This window comes from Elephas maximus, chromosome 10 (assembly GCF_024166365.1).
Source record: "Elephas maximus indicus isolate mEleMax1 chromosome 10, mEleMax1 primary haplotype, whole genome shotgun sequence".
NCBI classification, from domain to species: Eukaryota; Metazoa; Chordata; class Mammalia; order Proboscidea; family Elephantidae; genus Elephas; species Elephas maximus.
In genome coordinates, this window is record NC_064828.1 from 6,660,767 (window position 1) to 6,683,632 (window position 22,866).

Here is a 22,866-nt window from a genome sequence, read left to right on the forward strand (position 1 = left end):
TTTGTTATTATGGGTCTATTTAGTTGTTCTACCTGTGTTTGTGTTAGTTTAGGTAGGTAATGTTGTTTCTAGGAATTCATCCATTTCTTCTAGGTTTTCAAATTAGAGTACAATTTTTCATAGTAATCTTTTATGATTCTTGTAATTTCAATTGGGTCTGTTGTAATATCGCCCAACTCATTTCTTCTTAGGGTTATTTGCTACCTCTCCTGTTTTTCTTTTTCCAGTTTGGCCAATGGTTTATCAATTTTGTTCATTTTTTTCAAAGAACCAGCTTTTGGCTTTGTTAATTCTTTCAATTGTTTTTCTGTTTTCTATTTCATTTAGTTCTGTTCTAATTTTTATCATTTGTTTTCTTCTGGTGCCTGTGGGTTTCTTTTGTTGTTCTCTTTCTGTTTTTTCAAGGTGTAGGGATAGTTCTTTGATTTGGCCCTTTCTTCTTTTTTGGATGTGTGCGTTTATTGATATAAATTGACCTCTGAGCACTGCTTTAGCTGTGTCCCAAAGGTTCTGATAGGCAGTGTTTTCATTCTCATTGGATTCTATGAGTTTCTTTATTTCATCCTTAATGTCTTCTGTAACCCAGTTGTTTTTGAGCAGGGTATTGTTCAGTTTCCAAGTGTTTGATTTCTTTTCCCTGCTTTTTCTGTTACTGATTTCCACTTTTATGACCTTGTGGTTAGAGAAGATGCTTTGTAATATTTCAGTGTTTTGGATTCGGCTAAGGCTTGGTTTAGGACCTAATATGTGGTCTATTCTAGAGAATTTTCTATGTGCACTAGAAAAGAAAGTATGCTTGGTTGCTGTTGCGTGGAGTGTTCTGTATTCATCTATGAGGTAAGTTGGTTGATTGTGGCATTTAGATCTTCCGTGTCTTTAATGAGCGTCTTTCTGGACGTACCTATCCTTCACTGAAAGTGGTGTGTTGAAGTCTTCTACTATTATTGTGGATCTGTCTGTCTCACTTTTCAGTGCTGATAGAGTTTGTTTTATGTATCTTGCAGCCCTGTCATTGGGTGCATAAATATTTAATATGGCTATATCTGCTTGATATATTGTCCCTTTAATCATTGTATAGTGTCCTTCCTTATGTTTTGTGGTGGATTTATTTCGCCAGAAATTAATATTGCTACTCCTGCTCTTTTTTGCTTGTTGTTTGCTTGATATATTTTTTTTCTATCCTCTGAGTTTTAGTTTGTTTGTGTCTCTAAGTCTAAGGTGTGTCTCTTATAGCAGCATATAGATGGATTGTGTTTTTTAATCCATTCTGCCACTCTCTGTCTCTTTATTGGTGCATTTAGTCCATTTACATTTAGTGTAATTATGGATAGTTATGAATTCAGTGCTATCATTTTGATGTCTTTTTTGGGTGTTTTTGACAGTTTCTTTTTCCCACCTAATTTTATGTTATGAGTAGATTATATATTGTACTTTCCTCACATTTGTTGTTGTTGATTTTGTTTCTGCTGAGTCTCTATTTTTTTCTCATTTTATTTTGATGAGTAGGATGGTTTGTCTCCTTTGTGGTTATCTTATTATTTACCCCCATTTTTCTAAATTTAAACCTAAATTTTATTTCATTGTATTGCCCTATCTTCCTCTCCATATGGAAGATCTATGGTTACATTTCTCAGTCCGTATTTATTGTTTTAACGTTGTCATTTATATAATAACATCGCTGTTACCCTGTTTTGAAGTTTTCTTTTTTTAATTCTGCTTTGTTTTTTGATTTCCCTGTCCGGGTGGACCTCTGATTGCTCTGCCCAGTGTTCTAGTCTTGGGCTGATACCTGATATTATTGATTTTCTAACCAAAGAACTCCTTTAGTATTTCTTGTAGTTTTAGTTTGGTTTTGACAAATTCTTTAAACTTCTGTTTATCTGGAAATGTCCTAATTTCACCTTCATATTTAAGAGATAGCTTTGCTGGATATATGATTCTTGGTTGGCAATTTTTTTCTTCCATTTTTTAAATAAGTCTTCCCATTGCCTTCTTGCCTGCATGGTTTCTGCCGATTAGTCCGAGCTTATTCTTATTGGCTCTCCTTTGTAGGTGACTTTTTGTTTATTCCTAGCTGCTCTTAAAATTCTCTTGGGTTTTGGCAAGTTTGATTGTATGTCTTGGTGACTTTCTTTTAACATCTACCTTATGTGGGGTTCGATGAGCATCTTGAATAGATATCTTCTCATCTTTCACAATAGCAGGGAAGTTTTCTGCCAACAAGTCTTTAAGAATTCTCTCTCTATTTCCTGTCATCCCTCCCTGTTCTTGTACTCTAATCACTCATAGGTTATTTCTCTTGGTAGAGTCCCACATGACTCTTAAGGTTTATTCATTTTTTAAAATTCTTTTATCTGATTTTTCTTCAAATATATTAGTGCTAAGTACTTTATCTTCAAGTTCAGAAATTCTGGCTTCTACTTGCTCAATTCTGCTCCTCTGACTTTCTATTGAGTTGTCTAATTCTGTAATTTTATTGTTAATCTTCTGAATTTCTGATTGCTGTCTGTCTATGGATTTTTCTAGTGTATTAAATTTTTCATTATGTTCCTGAGTAATCTTTCGAATTTCTTCGGTTGCCTTATCTGTGTGTTCCTTGGCTTGTTCTACGTATTGCCTCATTTCTTTCCTGATGTCTTGAAGGGTTCTGTATATTAAATTTTTGTATTGTGCCTTTGGTAATTCCAGGAATGCACTTTCATCTAGAAGATCCCTGGATTCTTTGTTTTGATAGCTTGTTGAGGTGATCATGATCTGTTTCTTTATGTGGGTTGATACTGAGTATTGTCTCCGAGCCATCGATAAGTTACTGTATTAGTTTATGCTTGCTTACTGTGTCATAGCATCTTGCTTTGCTTTGTTTTGATATGCCCAGATGGGTTGCTTGAGTGAGCTAGCTTGTTTATTTTCGGCTTTGGAGTTCTGGCGTCTTGTCTCCAGATGGGTAGAGCTGTTATCAGGTATATCAGTCTAGGAGTCCGTTCACTTTTCTTGTATGAATTCAGCTCAGGTGTCCAGGTAGCTGATCATCAAGTGTGTGGTAGAGGCTCTGTCCTGGAGTCCTAGGGGGGCAGTGGTGATTGGTGTAGGTACCGGTATCTGATCACAGCAGGGCGTCACACACTGAACAAAGCAGGGGGCTGAGAACTGATCCCCGACTGTCCCTGAAGAAAGCGCATCCCTGTTCCCTAGAGCGTGCAGGTGGGTGGGTTCTGCAGATGGGCCATGGGCACCCGATGTTTTTGGTTGTAAGGACTGAGAGGTACCAGTTATCCTTGGACCCCTGTCACAGGTGGCTGGGTGACCTGAGTGGAGCTATGAGTCAGTGGAGCTATGAGTCCTTCGGCCCCTGATATGGGTAGGTGAGGACCCTGTTTAATAGACAAAGCAATGTCAACCATCAAACACCCACCTCTATACCTCACAGCTGAAACGTTTGGAGTCTGCCAACAAGGGCCTATTATTCTGAACTGGCTCACACAGGTCCATGCAGAGCAGAAATGTGCTGAAAGCCCATGGACCGTTTGTACCTGGACAGGAGCCACTTCTGTCCTGAGCTTCTGCGGTTAGTGGAGCTGGCAAATTATCTTTTCCCCCAGTTGCAAATTTTTTCCTTCTCCAAGGCTGGGAGGATGGCTCTAGGCTCTCAACAATGCTTATCTCAGGCCCAGGGAAACTGAAACTGGCTTGGGGGTGAGCGCGGTAAGATACACTCAGGTACTTAGCTTTTGCCGGGAGCACCGTTCTTCTCTGGTTCTGGATGTGTGAGTAGGCTTTGTGGCTGGCTGCTTCTCCCTGGGGAAAGTGCGGCTGAACGCTAGTTCCAGCCCGCCACCTCCACTCCGGGAATGGTGCCTGAGGGCTCCCTGCAATTCAGGTCCGTTAACTCCTCTCTGCTTCTGAACGGTGCCTTCCTCCCTCTGCCCCTCTGTTCTTTTTCTGAGCTTGCCTTTGATGCTCAGGGCTCCTTGCTTGTCATAAATATACTCGTTTCACTTGTTTTTTTGGGTCTTTGTTGTAAAGAGGGCTCGCTGGAAGCATCTGTCTATTTTGCCATCTTGGGTCCGTCTCCCATTACTTTTCTTAACAATCTGCATTCTGTCAGGTTGGTTTATTTTTTGTTTAAGTTGGTTAAAAATTTGCGTAAATTTGACGTTTGGAAGGTAGTTAAATAATTTAACGGCAGTATCAAATTTAGTGATTGCAGCTTCTTAGCAACAGTAGCTGAAGGAAATGGGTTTGAATTGAGGTAGAGCTTGTAGTCTGCTCATTCCTGGGCCAGCCCTGTGTGCCGTGAGGTCTGGAGAGGAATTTGTGGGCTTTAACAAGATTTTCAATTGTCAGTTTTGTTTTGTTTTTTTTTTGGTTTTATCCCATCTCTTTTTAAAAAGGGAAGTGGATTATTTTGTTAGCAAGTAGTTAAAGCTCAGTTAATGGATTTATTACTAATTGTAAGCTTAGAGAAGCAGTGTTCTGGTGGAAAATGAGCATTTATCATTATGTTATTCTGCTACTACCAATCATTTTCTCATTCTTTTCCCCCAAATCATTTTCAAGAGGTCCTTAAAATGACCTTAGTCCTTTCTCAAGTAAGACTTCAGAATTCTTTATTCATCTATTTATTCAACAGTTATGGACCGGCGTGAATACGAGTACAGGTATTGTGGGAAAGGTGTCTAGAAATGTTCTTTAAAAATGGTTTCTAGAAGCTGAAGCACTGTTTTTCTTTTAACAAGAGTGTGTTACTTCATTCCATTGCAATTCGTATGTACTTCTTTTAATTGGCCAAAAGGTAGTGATTCAGGATTTATACCTTAAAGCCATGACTTTCAGACAGTGGCCACGGTAAGAAGTACATTTTTACACTGTGATGCAGTACCCAGTGTTGATCTATATGAGCAAGTATCTCTAACTACTTGTTCTTACCGCGTGATGCACTCTGATCTATTTTATTCTAATCTTGTTTTTTTTAAAGAAATGCTAAATTGATTCCATAATACCCTAATAGTATTATCCACAGTTTGAAAAGCACTGCCCTAAATGACTACAAGTTTATATTTGGAATGTTTTTAATATTATGAATTGTCTTTAATTCCAAAGCAGATTCTGCAGACAATATGCAGATTGTTCAACTTCAGGTTCTTAACAAAGCAAAAGAAAGACAACTAGAAAATTTAGCTGAAAAGTTAAATGAAAGTGAACGTCAGATTAGATATCTGAATCACCAGCTTCTGATAATCAAAGGTAAGAAAACAACTGTTGGGCACTGTCATTTTTGAGGTACCCCAGAGTTAGACACCTTGTCCAGCAACCTCATTTCAGATCTGAAGCTTAGAGAGGTGAAGAACCTGGTCACAGGGTTCGCAGACAGAGCAGACCAGAAACCCAAGACTTCTGACTCCAGGTCTTGGGGTACTTCTCTCTAGACCATACTGTTTTGAGGGCCTCATTTTCTTCCTTTTTTCTTTCTATCCTTTTTATTCCCCTTCCTTTTCTCTCTTGAGACTGTTAGAATCAGTGACGATTAGTTAAGTTTGGTGATGGCATTTTTTTCTAGAAAGTTGTTGATTCCTTCTGCAGTTTACCTTGGGTAAATATTCCAGTTCCCACAGGCTCCTGCTTAGTTTGCAATGGGGCATTTTCTGGGCCTACAAATTAGCATGAAGCTTTAATCCAAGTAAGAGCTAGTGACCCTCAACTCCTTTAGGGTGTGCCAGTGAGAAAAGAGCACCGTATCTGGGAGAAGTACGTAGAGTAAATACAGATTTAGGTTATAATCGCTTACTCTTCATGCTTTCTGTAGCCTTAGGTTATAATCGCTTACTCTTCATGCTTTCTGTAGCCTTGGGTTATAATCGCTTACTCTTCATGCTTTCTGTAGCCTTGGGTTATAATCGCTTACTCTTCATGCTTTCTGTAGCCTTGGGTTATAATCGCTTACTCTTCATGCTTTCTGTAGCCTTGGGTTATAATCGCTTACTCTTCATGCTTTCTGTAGCCTTGGGTTATAATCGCTTACTCTTCATGCTTTCTGTAGCCTTGGGTTATAATCGCTTACTCTTCATGCTTTCTGTAGCCTTGGGTTATAATCGCTTACTCTTCATGCTTTCTGTAGCCTTGGGTTATAATCGCTTACTCTTCATGCTTTCTGTAGCCTTGGGTTATAATCGCTTACTCTTCATGCTTTCTGTAGCCTTGGGTTATAATCGCTTACTCTTCATGCTTTCTGTAGCCTTGGGTTATAATCGCTTACTCTTCATGCTTTCTGTAGCCTTGGTCAATGTTGAACATTTGTTTGTAGAATAACTTTATGACTGAATTCCACCTCATTTCAAACTTAATTGATAGTGAAAATGTCTCTTTCTGTAATGTTCATGAAACTTATTTTGAGAGAAGAACTTGTAAATTGTTGCAGCAAAGTTATGTAGGAAGAATTTAAGGTTAGGCGGATTTAAGTGGAGTTTATTGCAGGTACATGTGTTGTGTGCGGTGGAGTCAACTCGCAGATGGGTGTAGGAGGCTTCCAGTCCTCAGGCACATCATCAGTGGTGACTTATTCCATCAGTGCAGCTTCTCAAGTAAATAGATGCTGAAACCTTTGTTAGGACGTCTTTGGATCCTGAAAATGATACAGTAAGATTTTTGGAGGATGTGGTTCTAATACTCTAAAATTTACGTTGTCACTTAGGCATTCTGTTTTGAATAATTTCTTTATCTAGCTTTCTATAAGTCAACTGAAGTTCATTTGTCCAAACTGAATTTAATTCAGCAACATTTATGTGTGCTATAGATCTGGTATTTGATAGGATTGTGACAGTTTAGGCCCCTCTGCAGTCATGTATTATTTATATAAACATTTTTAATGCCCTAGATGAAAAGGATGGTTTGGCCCTCAGTCTTCGAGAATCACAGAAACTTTTTCAGAATGGAAGAGAGAGGGAGATGCAGCTTGAAGCACAAATAAAAGCACTGGAAACCCAAATACAGGCATTAAAAGCCAGTGAAGAACAGGTAAATATTTTGCCATGATTATTTCTGATAAAAATTATGGTGTAAAGTTTACTTATTTAACAAAACTTTTGACATGAGAGAACTAAATTTAGATGAACTTAGAGGTTTGTCTCTACTTCACCTTCCCTTCCCTTCGAGGAGTGGTGCTCCCAGTCCCCTAATCATCTGCACCAGAAACCTGGAGGCCTCCATCCCCGCCTCCTCCTCCTTCATCCAGTTAGCCAGTAAGTCCTGTTGAGTCTCCTCATTTCTACCCCCATGTCCCTAACTGAGGCTTTTACCATCTTATTGCTTAAGTCTTAAATAGTCTCTATTCTTTTATCCCTTCTACAAATTTTATCTTGCCCAAGTAATCTTTCTGAAATACAGTCCTGATGATGTTACTCCTTTGCCTAAGCCTTTCAGTGACCCTGCTAACCTGTGGGCTGAAGTATGGCATCAAGGTGAGCAGCTGACTCTTGCGTATCCCTACTTCCCTCAGGTGCCACAGCCTCTATTGTGCTTTCGTACCTGTATGTGCTGACCCCTCTCTAGAATGCCCTTTCTACGCAGGCTGCCAGTTGGTGAACAAGCCCTGCCCACAGGCTTTCCTTTCACAAGTTGTCCTTGCTTTCCTCTCCGTGCACATGATCGCATCTATTATAATAGACTGAGAATACCTTGAGGGCAAGACTGGGCTGCCCTCACCTTGTCACCCCACCACCTAGCCACTGTACCTGGTATGTAGTAGGTGGTCAAGAAATGTAGAGTGAATATTATTCAAAATTGACCTAATCTATATACTTTTATCTTATGTATTTATCTATTTCTGCTCTGATACTATCATGGCTATAGCTTTATGGTATGTTTTTATGTAGTAAAAAGTTGCAACTTTGTAATCTTATTATAAGTTACAAATTGCATTTAAAAGATAGGGTAGCATAAATACAAAAATAAAGGCAACAGAGTCAGCAAGTGTCTTAGTTTCCCATTGCTGCTGTAACAGATTACCACAAATTCAGTGGCTTAAAACAGCACAAATTTGTCATTTTGCAGTTGTAGAGGCCAGAAGTGCAACATGGGTCCCACCAATTTTGCTGAAATCAAAGTGTCAGCAGGGCTGTGTTTCTTTCTGGAGGCGCTAGGGAAAAATCTGTTTGCTTGCCTTTTCCAGCGTCTAGAGGCTGCACACATTCCTTGGCTTGTGGCCCCCTTCTGTCTTCAAAACCAGCAATGGCTGGTTGAGTCTCTCTGGTTCGTACTCTTCTGCCTTGATCTTCTCCACTTAAGGATCCTTATGATGACGGTGGGCCCACCTGGATAATCCAGGATAGTCTCCTTATTTTAAGACCAGCTGATTAGCGCCCTTAATTCCATCTGCAGCCTTCATTCTCCCTTGCTGCCTTAAATGGCATAGTCATAGTTTCCAGGGATTAGGACATGAACATCTCTGGGAAAGAGTGCAATATTCTGCCTACCACACCAAGTCTACAGTTGCAGCTTTCAAAACTTTATTTTTAATAAGTACCATTGGCAGGTTTCATCAGTCTTTCAAAAAACTGTTGTCCTTTTTCTGTGACCTAACAATTGGCCTGCCCCACACTTTGCTCACTGGGCAGTGCAAACCAGCGGATTCCTGCTCTGACACCCACACTGTCATTATGCTCTGCAGAAGCCTCTTCCAGTCTCCTTAGGTAACTACAAAATTCATGTTCTCAGTGAGTAAGTTTCCAACCACCCACAGCCTGGTGGGCCCCGGCGAGGGACATCTGAAGGAACTAGAGCCACCGTGGGGAGACCCCTTCTTCTCTGCCTTCATTTAACAGGTTGGTTTTCAGAGTCAAAATCCATAGAGCACATAGTCAGAGTACTGTAAAATGGATGTCCTGTGTGTGTTTACTAGATGATCAAGAAGTCCAGAACAACTGAAATGGCTCTGGAAAGCCTGAAGCAGCAACTGCTGGACCTTCATCATTCTGAGTCACTTCATCGAGCTAGAGAGCAGCATGAGAGCATAGTTATGGGCCTCACGAAGAAGTACGAAGAGCAGGTGTTCTCCTTACAGAAGAATTTAGATGCTACAGTTACTGCACTTCAGGAACAGGTTGGGATGATTTCAGATGAGCAACTATTAGTGACAAGTAAAACTGGTTATTATTTGTAACTGCCATTTTGTGGTTCACAACATCATTTTTAACATAGAAATCTTAGGAGTTTTATGGTAAGAGTTTGTGCGTGAAACTTGAAAGTCAAAGATTTATCTACGTGTTTGTCATGAAGGCCTAATTTCCAAACTCCTTCCTCATGTAGGGTTGGTTTGTACTTTCTCCATGCTCAAGTTACTAGTTTTTTTATTTGTAGGTATTATACATATTGTCAGAGCACATGAATTGTCGTTTCCCTAGAATAAACCCAGACTGAAATGAATGAGTGTGCTGGTAGCTGGCCTGAGCCTGAGAGCTTGTCCTGGGACCTTAGCCAGTGGAAGGCACTTCTTGGGTCTCCCAGAATTTGGTCATTCACCTGCCAGTAAAGACTATCTAGAAGTAGTTTTTAGGAGAAGAGGTCATTTTGGAAGTAGTTAATAAAATAGGGAAGAAAGTCCGATCTAAAATCATGTAGACTTAAAGCTTGAGCGTATTTCACAGTCAATTTTTTATCTTTTCCCAAAAGGGAATAAAATCTTTTCAGCTAAGGGTGACTGAGTCGGCTGGTGGGTTTGCTTGTGCTCTGAAACCCTAGGCTTCATTCAGAATGCATTTTTCTTAATGTAATTTCAGAATGAATTTAACCCAGGGAGAGAAGAGAAGAAAAATAAGATGTAAAAAAAAAAGGGTATGGAAAATCCCAGCACACTTAAAATTTATCCTGATTTAGGTTGTTATTTCTTATTTATACAGGTGACTCTAAATTTTTTCATGCTTTTATGTAGAACCATGTAAGATTGCATTATTGGCAATTTTATATGTTCAACCTAATAATAAAGTAGAATACATTATTAAAAAATCAGAAGAGTTTATATTACCTACTCTTGATTATTTTAATTTATTGAGGGGATCGTGGCAAATACAATCTTCAATTACGGATGAATCCCCAATTGTCTGTGTACTGTTTCATATGGATATGGGATTTTTTATTAGATGCGTTTTCCTATTTATGTTCGTATTCCATTTATGTAGGAAAGTATTTTGAATTTGGATCAGTGTGGAGGATATATAATGATGGAGAAGAATGAAAGTCATGCCAAATTATTGAAAAATCTACTTCATAGAATATTTAAATGTAAATATAATTTAAGATGTAGTTTTATTAATTTTGGCTGTGTTTGGATGGTAGCATTAAAGTTAGTTGGACTTGGAGAGTGGACCTCCTTGGATGACTGGAAAAAAGGGGGCCTGGTGGCCTTCCCTGCTGGGTTAATTGGAAGATGTCTCCATTTACTGCTGCCTCAGACACAAGTGCATATGGGATGACCTAGAAGGAGTTCCACTCCTGTGCCCTTCATCCTCCGTTCTTACCCACCCTCAGTAGAAGAACCCTAGACTAGAAGAGAGAACAGAGTCTTGGTTCTCTACTGACCGTGCTTCAGACTAAGTTAAAGCTGTTGGTTAAGGTCCTTTTCCATAGCTGTGATGGAGCCTTTGTTTGCTTGTGGAGTGTAGGACTGACGGCAGCCTGTGCTTGTATCGTAAGTGCATAGTTACTTTGCAGACCGGTGGTTCCAGAGTGCTCACAGCTTCTTCCTTCTGGGAATGTTTCTCACCGTATCTCTTCTGTGCTGTCTTTTTGCTATCAACTGGCTCAGCAGGAATTTTTATCAAAGTCAAGTTAACTAGCTTCGGTTTATACTATCTCAGGGTCCAAACTGAGATTCCTGATGGGGAAGGTGCTGTAAAGTCATCCTGGAGCTGGGGAGAGAGCTGTCTGCCATTAGAGAAGTGCATGACTGTGAGCTACACAGGGAGCTTGCTCTGGATTTCCTTAGGTAACCGATAACCGTGCATACCTGCACGCCGCATTTCGCCTTTTGCCCTGTGTTTCTTTACAGAAGTCATTGCGGAGGTGCAAAATGTTTCCCTTTCAGATAAACCTTTCCCCAGTACACTCCATTCAACAGATTTCAAAGAAAAGTAAAACAACTCTTGGAAAATAGGGGTGAGGTACAAATGACTGGATAATGTACTTGGATGAACCTGAATAGAGTGGCCAGTATCTAGGTTCTGAGTGGCTCTCATGTGGTCACGCACTGTTGTACACATGTGTGTTGTATGTGTACAATGTGAATAGAGTAGATGTTGACACAGAAAAATGTGCTAGTTATAGAGATTGTTAACCTGGTGTCTCCAGGGAGTCCAAACTGTGAGCATGATTTTCTTTTGCATGTGAGTCTATGCAGTTTTCTGGAGAAGACCCGTGAGCTTATTCAGATATCCCGGGAGCGTCATGCCTCCCTTTGCAGAAGCTGAAAATCTTTGCTTTATGCAGTTGTTCTTGGTAGCAAAGGACTACAACTACATTGTAGGCTAATCGTTATTTCTTCTGTTCAACAAACCAAGCTAAGCACCAGGATGTAAACAAGCTGTATTTATGTTTAATTATATTTTGAAAGACAAAATTCAACACAGGACCTATGTAATGGGAGGAGTAGTATTCCATGATACAGCTGGCTTTTTTTTTTTTTTTTTTAATATCTTCGTAACTAGTGTATTTTCTGAAATACATGGCTTGTAAAATTATACTATTAGTGTTTTCTTGAAGCCATCAGCTTTTATGGGTAGAAAAGAATATGCCCATTCACAAAATATTCTGTCAGTTCTTTCCATTTTGGCTGAGTTCCTCTGGGGCTTTTTAGTGTGACAGAGAAGATGGGAAGAGATAGCTTCTTGGAGCTCATGGTGTTCCCCTGATGAGAGAACTCTCTAATAGCAAACTTCTCCTATAGCCTCTCCTCCAAGGTACCTTCTGCCTCCTCCCATCTGCAGAGGGAACCCTTACCCAGCTCTCAGATTATCTCCTCCATGGTATAAAACCTTTCCTCATTCTGGTCTTTTTGAAATCTTCACCTTTTGGTGAAAGTGGTTACCCTTTACTTCAGGGACCTTGGTTTGTAGATTAAGGCCTACACCTGGTCTATTTTTTACCTTTCCTTTAATGTTACATTTACAAACTCCACTTTAAGCACTGTCTGCTGGCTGAGAGACTCCTGCAGACGTCCGTGTAGTCTAATCCTCACTTTTCTGTGCACCAGAACCCTATGCAGCTCTCTTGGCCCTCATGGATTTAGCTATTCTGTATTATCACACTTGTCTCGTTTAGTCTTAAAAAATGTTTGCCTTTCTCAGTCTTGAGCTGTGTTCTTAGTGAGACTAATCATGGAAACGATGGAACCCCTCAGCTTATGTATTTATTTTGGTATTAAAACATCACAGTTTTATGAGTCTATGAAATTGTCAACAGGAAACACCATGGTTTAGTTGATAGTTGCATGTAGTCAAAGTATTGCCAGTCCTGCCTTTTCTTTGTTCACAGTGTTCTTAACGTCAACCTTGTTTTCTCTGACCTTTTGCCGGTTCCCAGCCTCTTGTAAAAATGCTGTGCCCTCCCTAGCGTATCAGTGTTGGCTGCCCTCCCCCCGTGCACACGCTTTAGTACTGTTAATATTAGCTCACTCATTGTGTTTACTGCCCATCAGTGTTGGCTGCCCTCCCCCCCGCACACGCTTTAGTACTGTTAGTATTAGCTCACTCATTGTGTTTACTGCCCATCAGTGTTGGCTGCCCCCCTCCTCCGCACACACGTTTGTACTGTCGTTAGTATTAGCTCACTCATTGTGTTTACTGCACATCAGTGTTGGCTGCCCCCCCCCCGACGTGTTAGTACTATTAGTATTAGCTCACTCATTGTGTTTACCATATATCGGTGTTGGCTGCCCCCCTCCTCCGCACACACGTTTGTACTGTCATTAGTGTTAGCTCACTCATTGTGTTTACTGCACATCAGTGTTGGCTGCCCCCCCACACCCTGCACACACATTAGTACTGTTAGTATTAGCATACTGGTTGTGTTTAGCGTATATCGGTGTTGGCTCCCCCACCCACTCTGCGTACACACGTTCTTGCTGTTAGTATTAGCTCACTCATTGCGTTTACCGCACATCAGTGTTGACTGCCCTCCCCCCTCCAGCACACATGTTTGTACTGTCGTTAGTATTAGCTCACTGGTGTTTACCGCAGATCAGTTTTGGTCACCACCGCCCCCCTCCCACACACGTTAGTAGTGTCGTTAGTATTAGCTCACTCCTTGTGTTCTACACGTTCTAAGGTGCTCCTTTGGCACCTTAGAACCATGCTCCTCAAGCTGGCCTGGAACTCTGCAGCAGTCTGCCAGGAGGTTTGCAGGACTGAATAAACATGGACCAGTTTCCAGAAGCGTCATTTTGCTCAAAAAATTGGGAGAAAAAAATTTAGAGCAAACACAGCTACATCATGAAATATCCAAGAAAACAAAACCAAACCCGTTGCCACTGAATTGATTCCAACTCATGACAACCTTTTAAGACAGGGTAGAACTGCCTCATAGGGTTTTCAAGCCTGTAATCTTTACAGAGGCAGACTGCCACATCCTTCTCGCGCCGAATAGCTGTTAGGTTTAAACCACTGACCTTTCGTTTAGCAGCCGAGCCACTGTGCCACCAGGGCTCCTTACATTATGAAGAGAATACAAGGTGCACATGAATTTTTAAGTTCAAATGGTAGACCTCAGAGTTCCTTTCCTCTGCCCTTAAGGGAACTTCTGTGTTAGTATTCTTAAGGTGTTATTGTGCTTTACGTTAACCTATGGATCAGTCCCGAAATCCTTCTCCTTGCTTCAAGCTCTTGCTTAAAATTACCCTCATTACTTATTTTTTCAGACATTTTCAGTAACTTCAGTCAATTCACTCCCTTCCCCTGCTGCCCCCATGCTGTGTACCATTTGCCCAGGATTCAGCCTGTGAGCCTTTTTTTTTTTTTTTTGTATGATTTCATTTATTTATTTTTAAGTCAATAAGTTATTATTATTATTGTACTTTAGATGAAAGATTACAGGAAGTGTAATCCATACTGAAGGCTGTAGTCTGTAAGTGCTTCAAGCCCTCTTCACTTTCAGCAAGCAAGATTGTGCCATTTGCATAGCGCAGGTTGTTAATGAGTCTTCCTCTAACCCCGATTCCCTGTTCTTCTTCACGTAGTCCAGCTTCTCGGATTGTTTGCTCAGCACACAGGTTGAATGCTGAACATACACCTACACTGACAGTGTGTGATGCAGAGGGGGGTATGAGAAGTTTCCTCTGGCTTAAGTACAGTCTGATTTTAGATTAACAGTGTCTTGTGAATGCAGAGCAGAAAGGTACTTTAGAAATCATCTAATTCAACCTTTCTTACATGATTTCAAAAGAAGAAATAGACTGAGAAATTAATGATTTGCTTGAGGCCACACAAGCTCGTTTTCCTGACTCCCAATCCTGTGCACTTAACTTTGTATACAAGGTGATGTTGCCATTTGACTGTTTTACATTTGACTTAAAATCTAATTATGTATCGTAAATTTATGATAAATTAAAAAAAAAAATTTTTTTATCATAAATTTACTTCAATATTTAATAGCTGAAAATGAAAATGACTTCTTGGACACTTTTTCTATTTAGGAAGACACTTGCTCTCAATTGAAAGATCACATAAAACAACTGGAAAGGATTCAAGAAGCAACCAAATTAGAAAAGACTGAGATCATTAGCAGATTGACCAGAAGTCTAGAGGAGAGTCAAAAGCAGTGTGCCGGCTTGTTGCAATCAGGTAGGTGTCTGGTTGGTATTGTCTCCCCAACAGTTCAGTGTACCCAGAGAACATAGGATCTCTAACTTATGAAATATCTCCAAGGGACAGAAAGGATAATTAATTGGTGACTAGTTTATTTTTTTTGTTAAACATTAATCATTATAATGGTATGGTATTTTCATTACATAATTTGGAAAACATAGACAAGTAAAAATAACTAATAATCCTGCTACCCACAGATAACTCTGATTAGTGTTTGGGTGTATTTGTTTCAAATCAAATGAATGCACACACATAGACAATTCCCTGCTTTTGTACCGAGCACATTTTTGAAAACATACTAAAGCTGAATGTGCAAAAATCAGGTAATAAAGTGTACGTTATAAGGTGAGTTATATCCTTAAAAGCTGAAAATGATTATAAAATTTCACTCTATTTTACTTTTTTATACCTCATCTTTGGTGACACATTTCTACCCTTTTATATACCTTTTTTACTTTTTTCTTTCCCCCCTTGCAGTGGTAGAGCCATTTAACTGGTTTAAGTCCACTGTATTCAGTTGAGGCCAGAGAGTTACAGTTTTGGCGTGCGTAAGATTTCTAGTAAGCTCTCCTTGGTATTAAGTTTGTGACTTAGGCTTCGTATTATTAGATTCAACAGCACTTTTACTTCTTATTAATTTTTATAAAATGGTATTAGAATAAAAGGCAATAGAATAATCAACTGTTTGCACAAACACTAGTGTACAGACAAAACTGCCCTGTTTGCTGGTGAATAGCACCCCTGTGGAAATAGCTCAGTGGGTTTTCATTAACTGGTATGTGAAAGTCACACTTTGGCATGTGAAAGGCAGAAGGATGGTACAATGTTTGAAAGAGTGGGCTATTCAAAAGCTCAGAGTACTAAAGGATGGCCTAAATGTGTGTGTGTGTGTGTGTGTGTGTGTGTGTGTGTGTGTGTGTGTGTGTGTGTGTTTTGTGGCTGCGGAGGTGGCAAAATTTGCATCATACTCTGTTTAGCTCCCTGCTAACTATTTAGTTTGTGTGTTTGTTTTGCTACTTAGTAGTAAGTTCCATTTTATTACTATTACGTTTTTCTTAGTACTAAAGACAAAGAGACTTTGTCTTAATACTAAAGACAAAGAGACTTTAAAGATAAGCCTGTGAAGTTATTACAAATAATAAATGTAATGGGGAAAAAGGAGCCCTGGTGGCGCAGTGGTTAAGAGCCCGCTGCTAACCAAAAGCTCAGCAGCTCAGACCCGCTGGCCACTCTGGGAGCGCAGTGGAGCAATTCTGCTCTGTCCCGTAGGATCGTTATGAGTTAGAGGTGGCTCGACGGCAACAGGTTTCATTCCTTTTTTTTTCTTCTTAAGGGGGAAAAGTCTTCCTTTCACAACTTTCTTATATTCCATTAGCTGAGGTAGTTCAGTAGAAGACTGGAAGTCTTTAATCTTTGATCCCCAAGCTATGTATGCAGTTAAAAAAATTTTTGTTTTTGGTGAAGGTTCAAACAGCAAATTAATTTCCCATTTAATCCCTATTTCACTTCTAATCCTTTTTTTCCCACATGGTATTATTCGGTGAGCATTTTTCCTTTAAAAACTTTGAACATATGAATTACTTTAGGTGCGTAATGTGCCATCATTATTTTGCTTAACCGTTTCCCAGATGGGCATTTTCTTTTGGAGAAACCTGATAAAGTCCCTTTCAGATGGGAGCCTCCCCTAGTACTTTTAAAATATCAGGCCACTGAAGTTTCGGAAGCACAACCCTGATGTGCTGCTTTCACAGATGGAGGTTGGGGTGGTGAAAACGAAAGCATTTAGAAAGAAGCCAAAGGCAGCAAGATGTAGTTTTCTTATTGGAAGTTCAGAAATGGGTTCAGCATTTTTTCTTTGTCTTTCTATGAGTTGGAATGTTATGCTTCTGCTAAGGGTTTCTGGAGTGTCGAGGTCTGTAGATGTGGCTGGTGGACACACAGCAAGGTCACGGTAGCCCATGTCTTCAATGCCCCATGGACGTACGGGGAAGTCATTTCAAATCCTGGAAGTGTCTCAGCCAGATGTAGGTCTCTGGGTCCCACTAACTCTCTGTCTTTATGCACTTAAAAAGATGGTGGAGATCAGAGCAGAACGCCACCATCTGTAGCCTCGGTGGACACAAGTTTTTTGATAGATCATAGGTACTTTGCCTTTTTATGTTTAGTGTATTCTGTGATGCTTTCCCTCGTAGGCTCAGTACAGGAAGTGGCTCAGCTACGGCTACAGCTGCAGCAAGCACAAAAGGCATATACTATGAGTGAAAACATGAACAAGGCTTTTCAGGTAAGTGTTGCTACTTAGAAGAGACTCTAGGGGTGACTCAATTAGGCAGGGATCTTGTCAGGTTTCTGGACCTCAGATTTCTCCGTCTTCCCCGCACTGTTGGGTGGCCAAGCCCAGGTCTGCATATCCGGAGAAACCTGCCATCTTCCTAACGTGACATGTCCTTTCCTCTGTGGGAGTGCCCCAGAGATGAGCTTATCTGCAAGCGTGAAGAACATGCAGTCTAGCAGAGCAGCACTGGTGACTGCTTTCATGTGCTCCTGAGGTCTTTTTCCATGGGATCAGGGGCGTTTTGCCTCTTTACCGAGGGCAGTCTGCAGTACAACGCCATTGGCCTGGCTGGCTGCGTTACCTCTAATAAACCAGCAAGGGCTGCCATGCCCTCTAAGCTCACAGCATGCTTTTCATGGAGGGCAGAATGTCAGAGAGGGAGACCTGAGGTTAACTGCTCAAGTTTGCCTGCTTATTAATTAATTCACTTTGTTCGGAAACTTGCCATATGCTGGCCACTGAAAACTGTAAATGTAATTTAGATGCATTTTTTGGTCTGTAAGGCAGCCCTCTGTGATCGACTTGGTATTATAGCTGCTCTTATAGCTGGACTTCTGGGTCACTTTTGCTAACTATAGCAGTTTTTTTTTGTTTTTTTTTGAAGTTAATACTATTTTTTGTCCAAATGTTTACCTCTAATTCATTTGCTACAATTGGTCCTACCAGTAGCACAATATACATTTAGTGAAACCCAACACCCTTGGTGAGAAGTATATACCACGTACAGCTTATAGTCCATCATGGATAATTATAAATAAATTATAACATATGCTACTAATGTATTAGAAGTTTTTCTGCTCCCCATTGATCATTAGAACAAATTTTGAAGCATCGATAAAATGACTGTTCTTTTATGTGTATATATGTGTATATATAGGAAAGTAATTTTTCAATATTTTTGTGTTTTAGGAAGAACTAAAAGAACTAAAAAATGAAATTTCTCTCTATGAGTCTGCTGCAAAACTAGGAATACTGTCGAGAGACTCAGAAGGAGAATTAAATATAGAACTTACTGAATCATATGTGGATTTGGGTATTAAAAAAGTCAACTGGAAAAAATCCAAAATGAACAGGTATTGATTGGATAATTCACTGTAGAAGAACCTCCATTATCAATACTGATGGTCCCTGGTAACAGGTGCCACCAGGCAGGAAATGATGCGCTGAGTAGAGGTTCCTTTTTTTTTTAATTTTTACTGTGCTTTAAGTGAAAGTTTACAAAACTTTCACACAAAAACTTATATACACCTTGCTACATACTCCCAGTTGCTCTCCCCTTAATGAGACAGCCCACTCCCTCCCTCCATTTTCTCTTTTCCTGTCCATTTCACTAGCTCTTAACCCCCTCCACCCTCTCACCTCCCCTCTAGATAGGATGTGAACGTAATCTCAAGTGTCCACCTGATCCAAGAAGCTCGCTCCTCACCGGCATTCCTCTCCAACCCATTGTCCACTCCAGTCCCTGTCTGAAGAGTTGGCTTTGGGAATGGTTCCTGTCCTGGGCCAACAGAAGGTCTGGGGGCCATGACCACTGGGGTCCTTCTAGTCTCAGTCAGACCATTAAGTCTGCTCTTTTTACAGGAATTTGGGGTCTGCATCCCACTGCTCTCCTGTTCCCTCAGGGGTTCTCTGTTGTGTTCCCTGTCAGGGCAGTCATTGGTTGTAGCCACGCACCATCTAGTTCTTCTGACCTCAGGGTGATGTAGTCTCTGGTTCATGTGGCCCTTTCTGTCTCTTGAGCTGGTAATTACCTTGTGTCCTTGGTGTTCTTCATTCTCCTTTGATCCAGGTGGGTTGAGACCAATTGATGCACCTTACACGGCCGCTTGCTAACGTTTAAGACCCCAGACGCCACTCTTCAAAGTGGGATGCAGAATGTTTTGTTAATAGATTTTATTATGCCAATTGACTTAGATGTCCCCAGAAACCGTGTTCCCCAAACTCCCGCCCCCGTTATGCCGGCGTTCGAAGCAGTCAGTTTATTCAGGAAACGTCTTTGCTTTTGGTTTAGTTCCATTGTGCTGACCTCGCCTGTATTGTGTGTTGTCTTTCCCATCACCTGAAGTAGTTCTTATCTACTATCTAACTAGTGAATACTCTCTCACACCCCCCCTCCCACCTCTCATAACCATCAAAGAATAATTTATTCAGTGTTTAAACTATTTCTTGAGTTCTTATAATAGTGGTCTTATACAATATTTGTCCTTTTGCAACTGACTGATTCACTTAGCATAATGCAGTCCAGATTCCTCCATGTTATGAAATGTTTCACAGATTCCTCACTGTTCTTTATTGATGCGTAGTATTTCATTGTGTGAATATACCATAATTTATTTATCCATTCATCCGTTGATGGGCATCTTGGTTGCTTCCATCTTTTTGCTATTGTAAACAGTGCTGCAATGAACATAAACCCAGTGCCCTCGAGTTGATGCTGACTCACAGCGACCCTATAGGATGGAGTAGAACTGCCCCATAGAGTTTCTAAGGAGCGCCTGGTAGATTCGAACTGCTGACCCTTTGGTTAGCAGCCGTAGGACTTAACCACTACACCACCAGGGTTTCCACAGTGAACATGGGTGTGCATATATCTGTTTGTGTAAAGGCTCTTATTTCTCTAAGATATATCCCAAGGAGTGGGATTGGTGGATCATATGGTAGTTCTATTTCTAGCTTTTTCTTCTGAAATAATTTTTATTGGGCTTTAAGTGAAAGTTTACAAATCAAGTCAGTCTGTCACATATAAGCTTATATACACCTTACTCCATACTCTTACTTACTCTCCCCCAATGAGTCAGCCCGCTCCCTCCTTCCAGTCTCTGCTTTTATGACGGTTTTGCTAGTTTCTAACCCTCTCTACCCTAGCATCTCCCCTCCAGAAAGGAGATCCAACACAGTCTCAAGTGTCTACCTGATACAGGTAGCTCACTCCTCATCAGCATCTCTCTCCAACCCATTGTTCAGTCCCTTCCATGTCTGATGAGTTGTCTTCGGGAATGGTTCCTGTGCTGGGCCAACAGAAGGTTTGGGGACCATGACCGCCGGGATTCTTCTAGTCTCAGTCAGACCATTAAGTCGGGTCTTTTTATGAGAATTTGGGGTCTGCCTCCCACTGTTCTCCTGCTCACTCAGGGGTTATCTGTTGTGCTCCCTGTCAGGGCAGTCATCGGTTGTGGCCCGGCCCCATCTAGTTCTTCTGGTCTCAGGATGATGTAAGTCTCTGGTTCATGTGGCCCTTTCTGTCTCTTGGGCTCATAGTTATCCTGTGACCTTGGTGTTCTTCATTCTCCTTTGATCCAGGTGGGTTGAGACCAATTGATGCATCTTAGATGGCCGCTTCTTAGCATTTAAGACCCCAGACGCCACACTTCAAAGTGGGATGCAGGATGTTTTCATAATAGAATTATTTTGCCAATTGACTTAAAAGTCTCCTTAAGCCATAGTCCCCAAACCCCCGCCCTTGCTCCGCTGACCTTTGAAGCATTCATTTTATCCCGGAAACTTCTTTGCTTTTGGTCCAGTCTGGTTGAGCTAACCTTCCGTGTATTGAGTGTTGTCCTTCCCTTCACCTAAAATAGTCTTTTCTACTAACTAATCAGTAAATAACCCTCTCCCACCCTCTCTCCATCCCCACCTTGTAACCACAAATATGTGTTCTCAGTTTATACTATTTCTCAAGATCTTATAATAGTGGTCTTATACAATATTTGTCCTTTTGTATCTGACAGATTTCATACAGCATAATGCCTTCCAGGTTCCTCCATGTTATGAAATGTTTCACAGATTCCTCACTGTTCTTTATCGATGCGCAGTATTCCATTGTGTGAATATACCATAATTTATTTAACCATTCATCCATTGATGGACACCTTGGTTGCTTCCAGATTTTTGCTATTGTAAACAGAGCTGCAATAAACCTGGGTGTGCATATATCTGTTTGTGTAAAGTCTCTTATTTCTCTAGGGTATATTCCGAGGAGTGGGATCTCTGTGTTGTATTGTAGTTCTATTTCTAACTGTTTAAGAAAATGCCAGATAGATTTCCAAAGTGGTTCTACTATTTTACATTCCCACCAGCAGTGTATAAGAGTTCCAGTCTCTCAGCAGCCTCTCCAACATTTATTATTTTGTGTTTTTTGAATTCATGCCAGCCTTGTTGGAGTCAGATGGAATCTCATCGTAGTTTTAATTTGCATTTCTCTAATGGCTAATGATCGAGAGCATTTTCTCATGTATCTGTTAGCTGCCTGAATATCTTCTTTAGTGAAGTGCGTGCTCATATCCTTTGCCCACTTTTTGATTGGGTTGTTTGTCTTTTTGTGGTTGAGTTTTAACAGAATCATGTAGATTTTAGAGATCAGGCACTGGTCGGAGATGTCATAGCTGCAAATTTTTTCCCTATCTGTAGGTGGTCTTTTTACTCTTTTGGTGAAGTCTTTAGATGAGCATAGGTGTTTGATTTTTAGGAGCTCCCAGTTATCTGGTTTCTTTTCGTCATTTTTGGTAATGTTTTGTATTCTGTTTATGCCTTGTATTAGGGCTCCTAGCGTTGTCCCTATTTTTCCTTCCATGGTCTTTATCGTTTTAGTCTTTGTTTAGGTCTTTGATCCACTTGGAGTTAGTTTTTGTGCATGGAGTGAGGTATGGGTCCTATTTCATTTTTCTGCAAATGGATATCCAGTTATGCCAGCACCATTTATTAAGAAGACTATCTTTTTCCCAATTAACTGACACTGGGCCTTTGTCAAATATCAGCTGCTCATATGTGGATGGATTTATATCTGGGTTCTCAATTCTGTTCCATTGGTCTATGTGTCTGTTGTACCAGTACCAGGCTGTTTTGACTACTGTGGCTGCATAATAGGTTCTAAAATCAGGTAGAGTGAGGCCTCCCACTTTCTTCTTCTTTTTCAGTAATTCCCTTCCATATGAAGTTGGTCATTTGTTTCTCCATCACATTAAAAAATGTCATTGGAATTTGGATTGGAAGTGCATTGTATGTATAGATGGCTTTTGGTAGAATTGACATTTTTACTATGTTAAGTCTTCCTATCCATGAGCAAGGTATGTTTTTCCACTTATGTAGGTCCCTTTTAGTTTCTTGCACTAGTACTTTGTAGTTTTCTTTGTATAGGTCTTTTACATGGTTGTTAAGATTTATTCCTAAGTATTTTATCTTCTTGGGGGTTACTGTGAATGGTATTGATTTGGTGATTTCCTCTTCGATGTTCTTTTTCTTGATGTAGAGGAATCCCAGTGATTTCTGTATGTTTATCTTATAACCTGAGACTCTGCCAAACTCTTCTATTAGTTTCAGTAGTTTTTTGGAGAATTCCTTAGGGTTTTCTGTGTATAAGATCATGTCATCTGCAAATAGAGATAATTTCACTTCTTCCTTGCCAATCCGGATGCCCTTTATTTCTTTGTCTAGCCTAATTGCTCTGGTTAGGACCTCTAGCACAATGTTGAAGAAGAGTGGTGATAAAGGGCATCCTTGTCTGGTTCCTGTTCTCAAGGGAAATGCTTTCAGGCTCTCTCCATTTAGGGTGATGCTGGCTGTTGGCTTTGTATAAATGCCCTTTATTATGTTGAGGAATTTTCCTTCTATTCCTATTTTGCTGAGAGTTTTTATCATAAATGGGTGTTGGACTTTGTCAAATGCCTTTTCTGCATCAATTGATAAAAT

At 40.4% G+C, this 22,866-nt stretch overlaps 1 protein-coding gene across 8 annotated transcripts in view; it reads left to right on the forward strand.

The window, feature by feature from the left end:
• Positions 1-22,866, forward strand: part of CEP152 (centrosomal protein 152) — a 143,236-nt gene that overhangs the window by 45,958 nt on the left and 74,412 nt on the right. For 6 of the 8 annotated variants that reach the window (XM_049898550.1, XM_049898552.1, XM_049898547.1 and 3 more), the window contains exons 7-12: positions 5,101-5,244; positions 6,872-7,011; positions 8,894-9,094; positions 14,675-14,822; positions 17,039-17,130; positions 18,091-18,254. In XM_049898550.1, the coding sequence (XP_049754507.1) occupies positions 5,101-5,244; positions 6,872-7,011; positions 8,894-9,094; positions 14,675-14,822; positions 17,039-17,130; positions 18,091-18,254 (889 nt within the window). The remainder of the gene's footprint in view (positions 1-5,100; positions 5,245-6,871; positions 7,012-8,893; positions 9,095-14,674; positions 14,823-17,038; positions 17,131-18,090; positions 18,255-22,866) is intronic. The other 2 variants (XM_049898548.1, XM_049898555.1) reach the window with 1 other exon arrangement.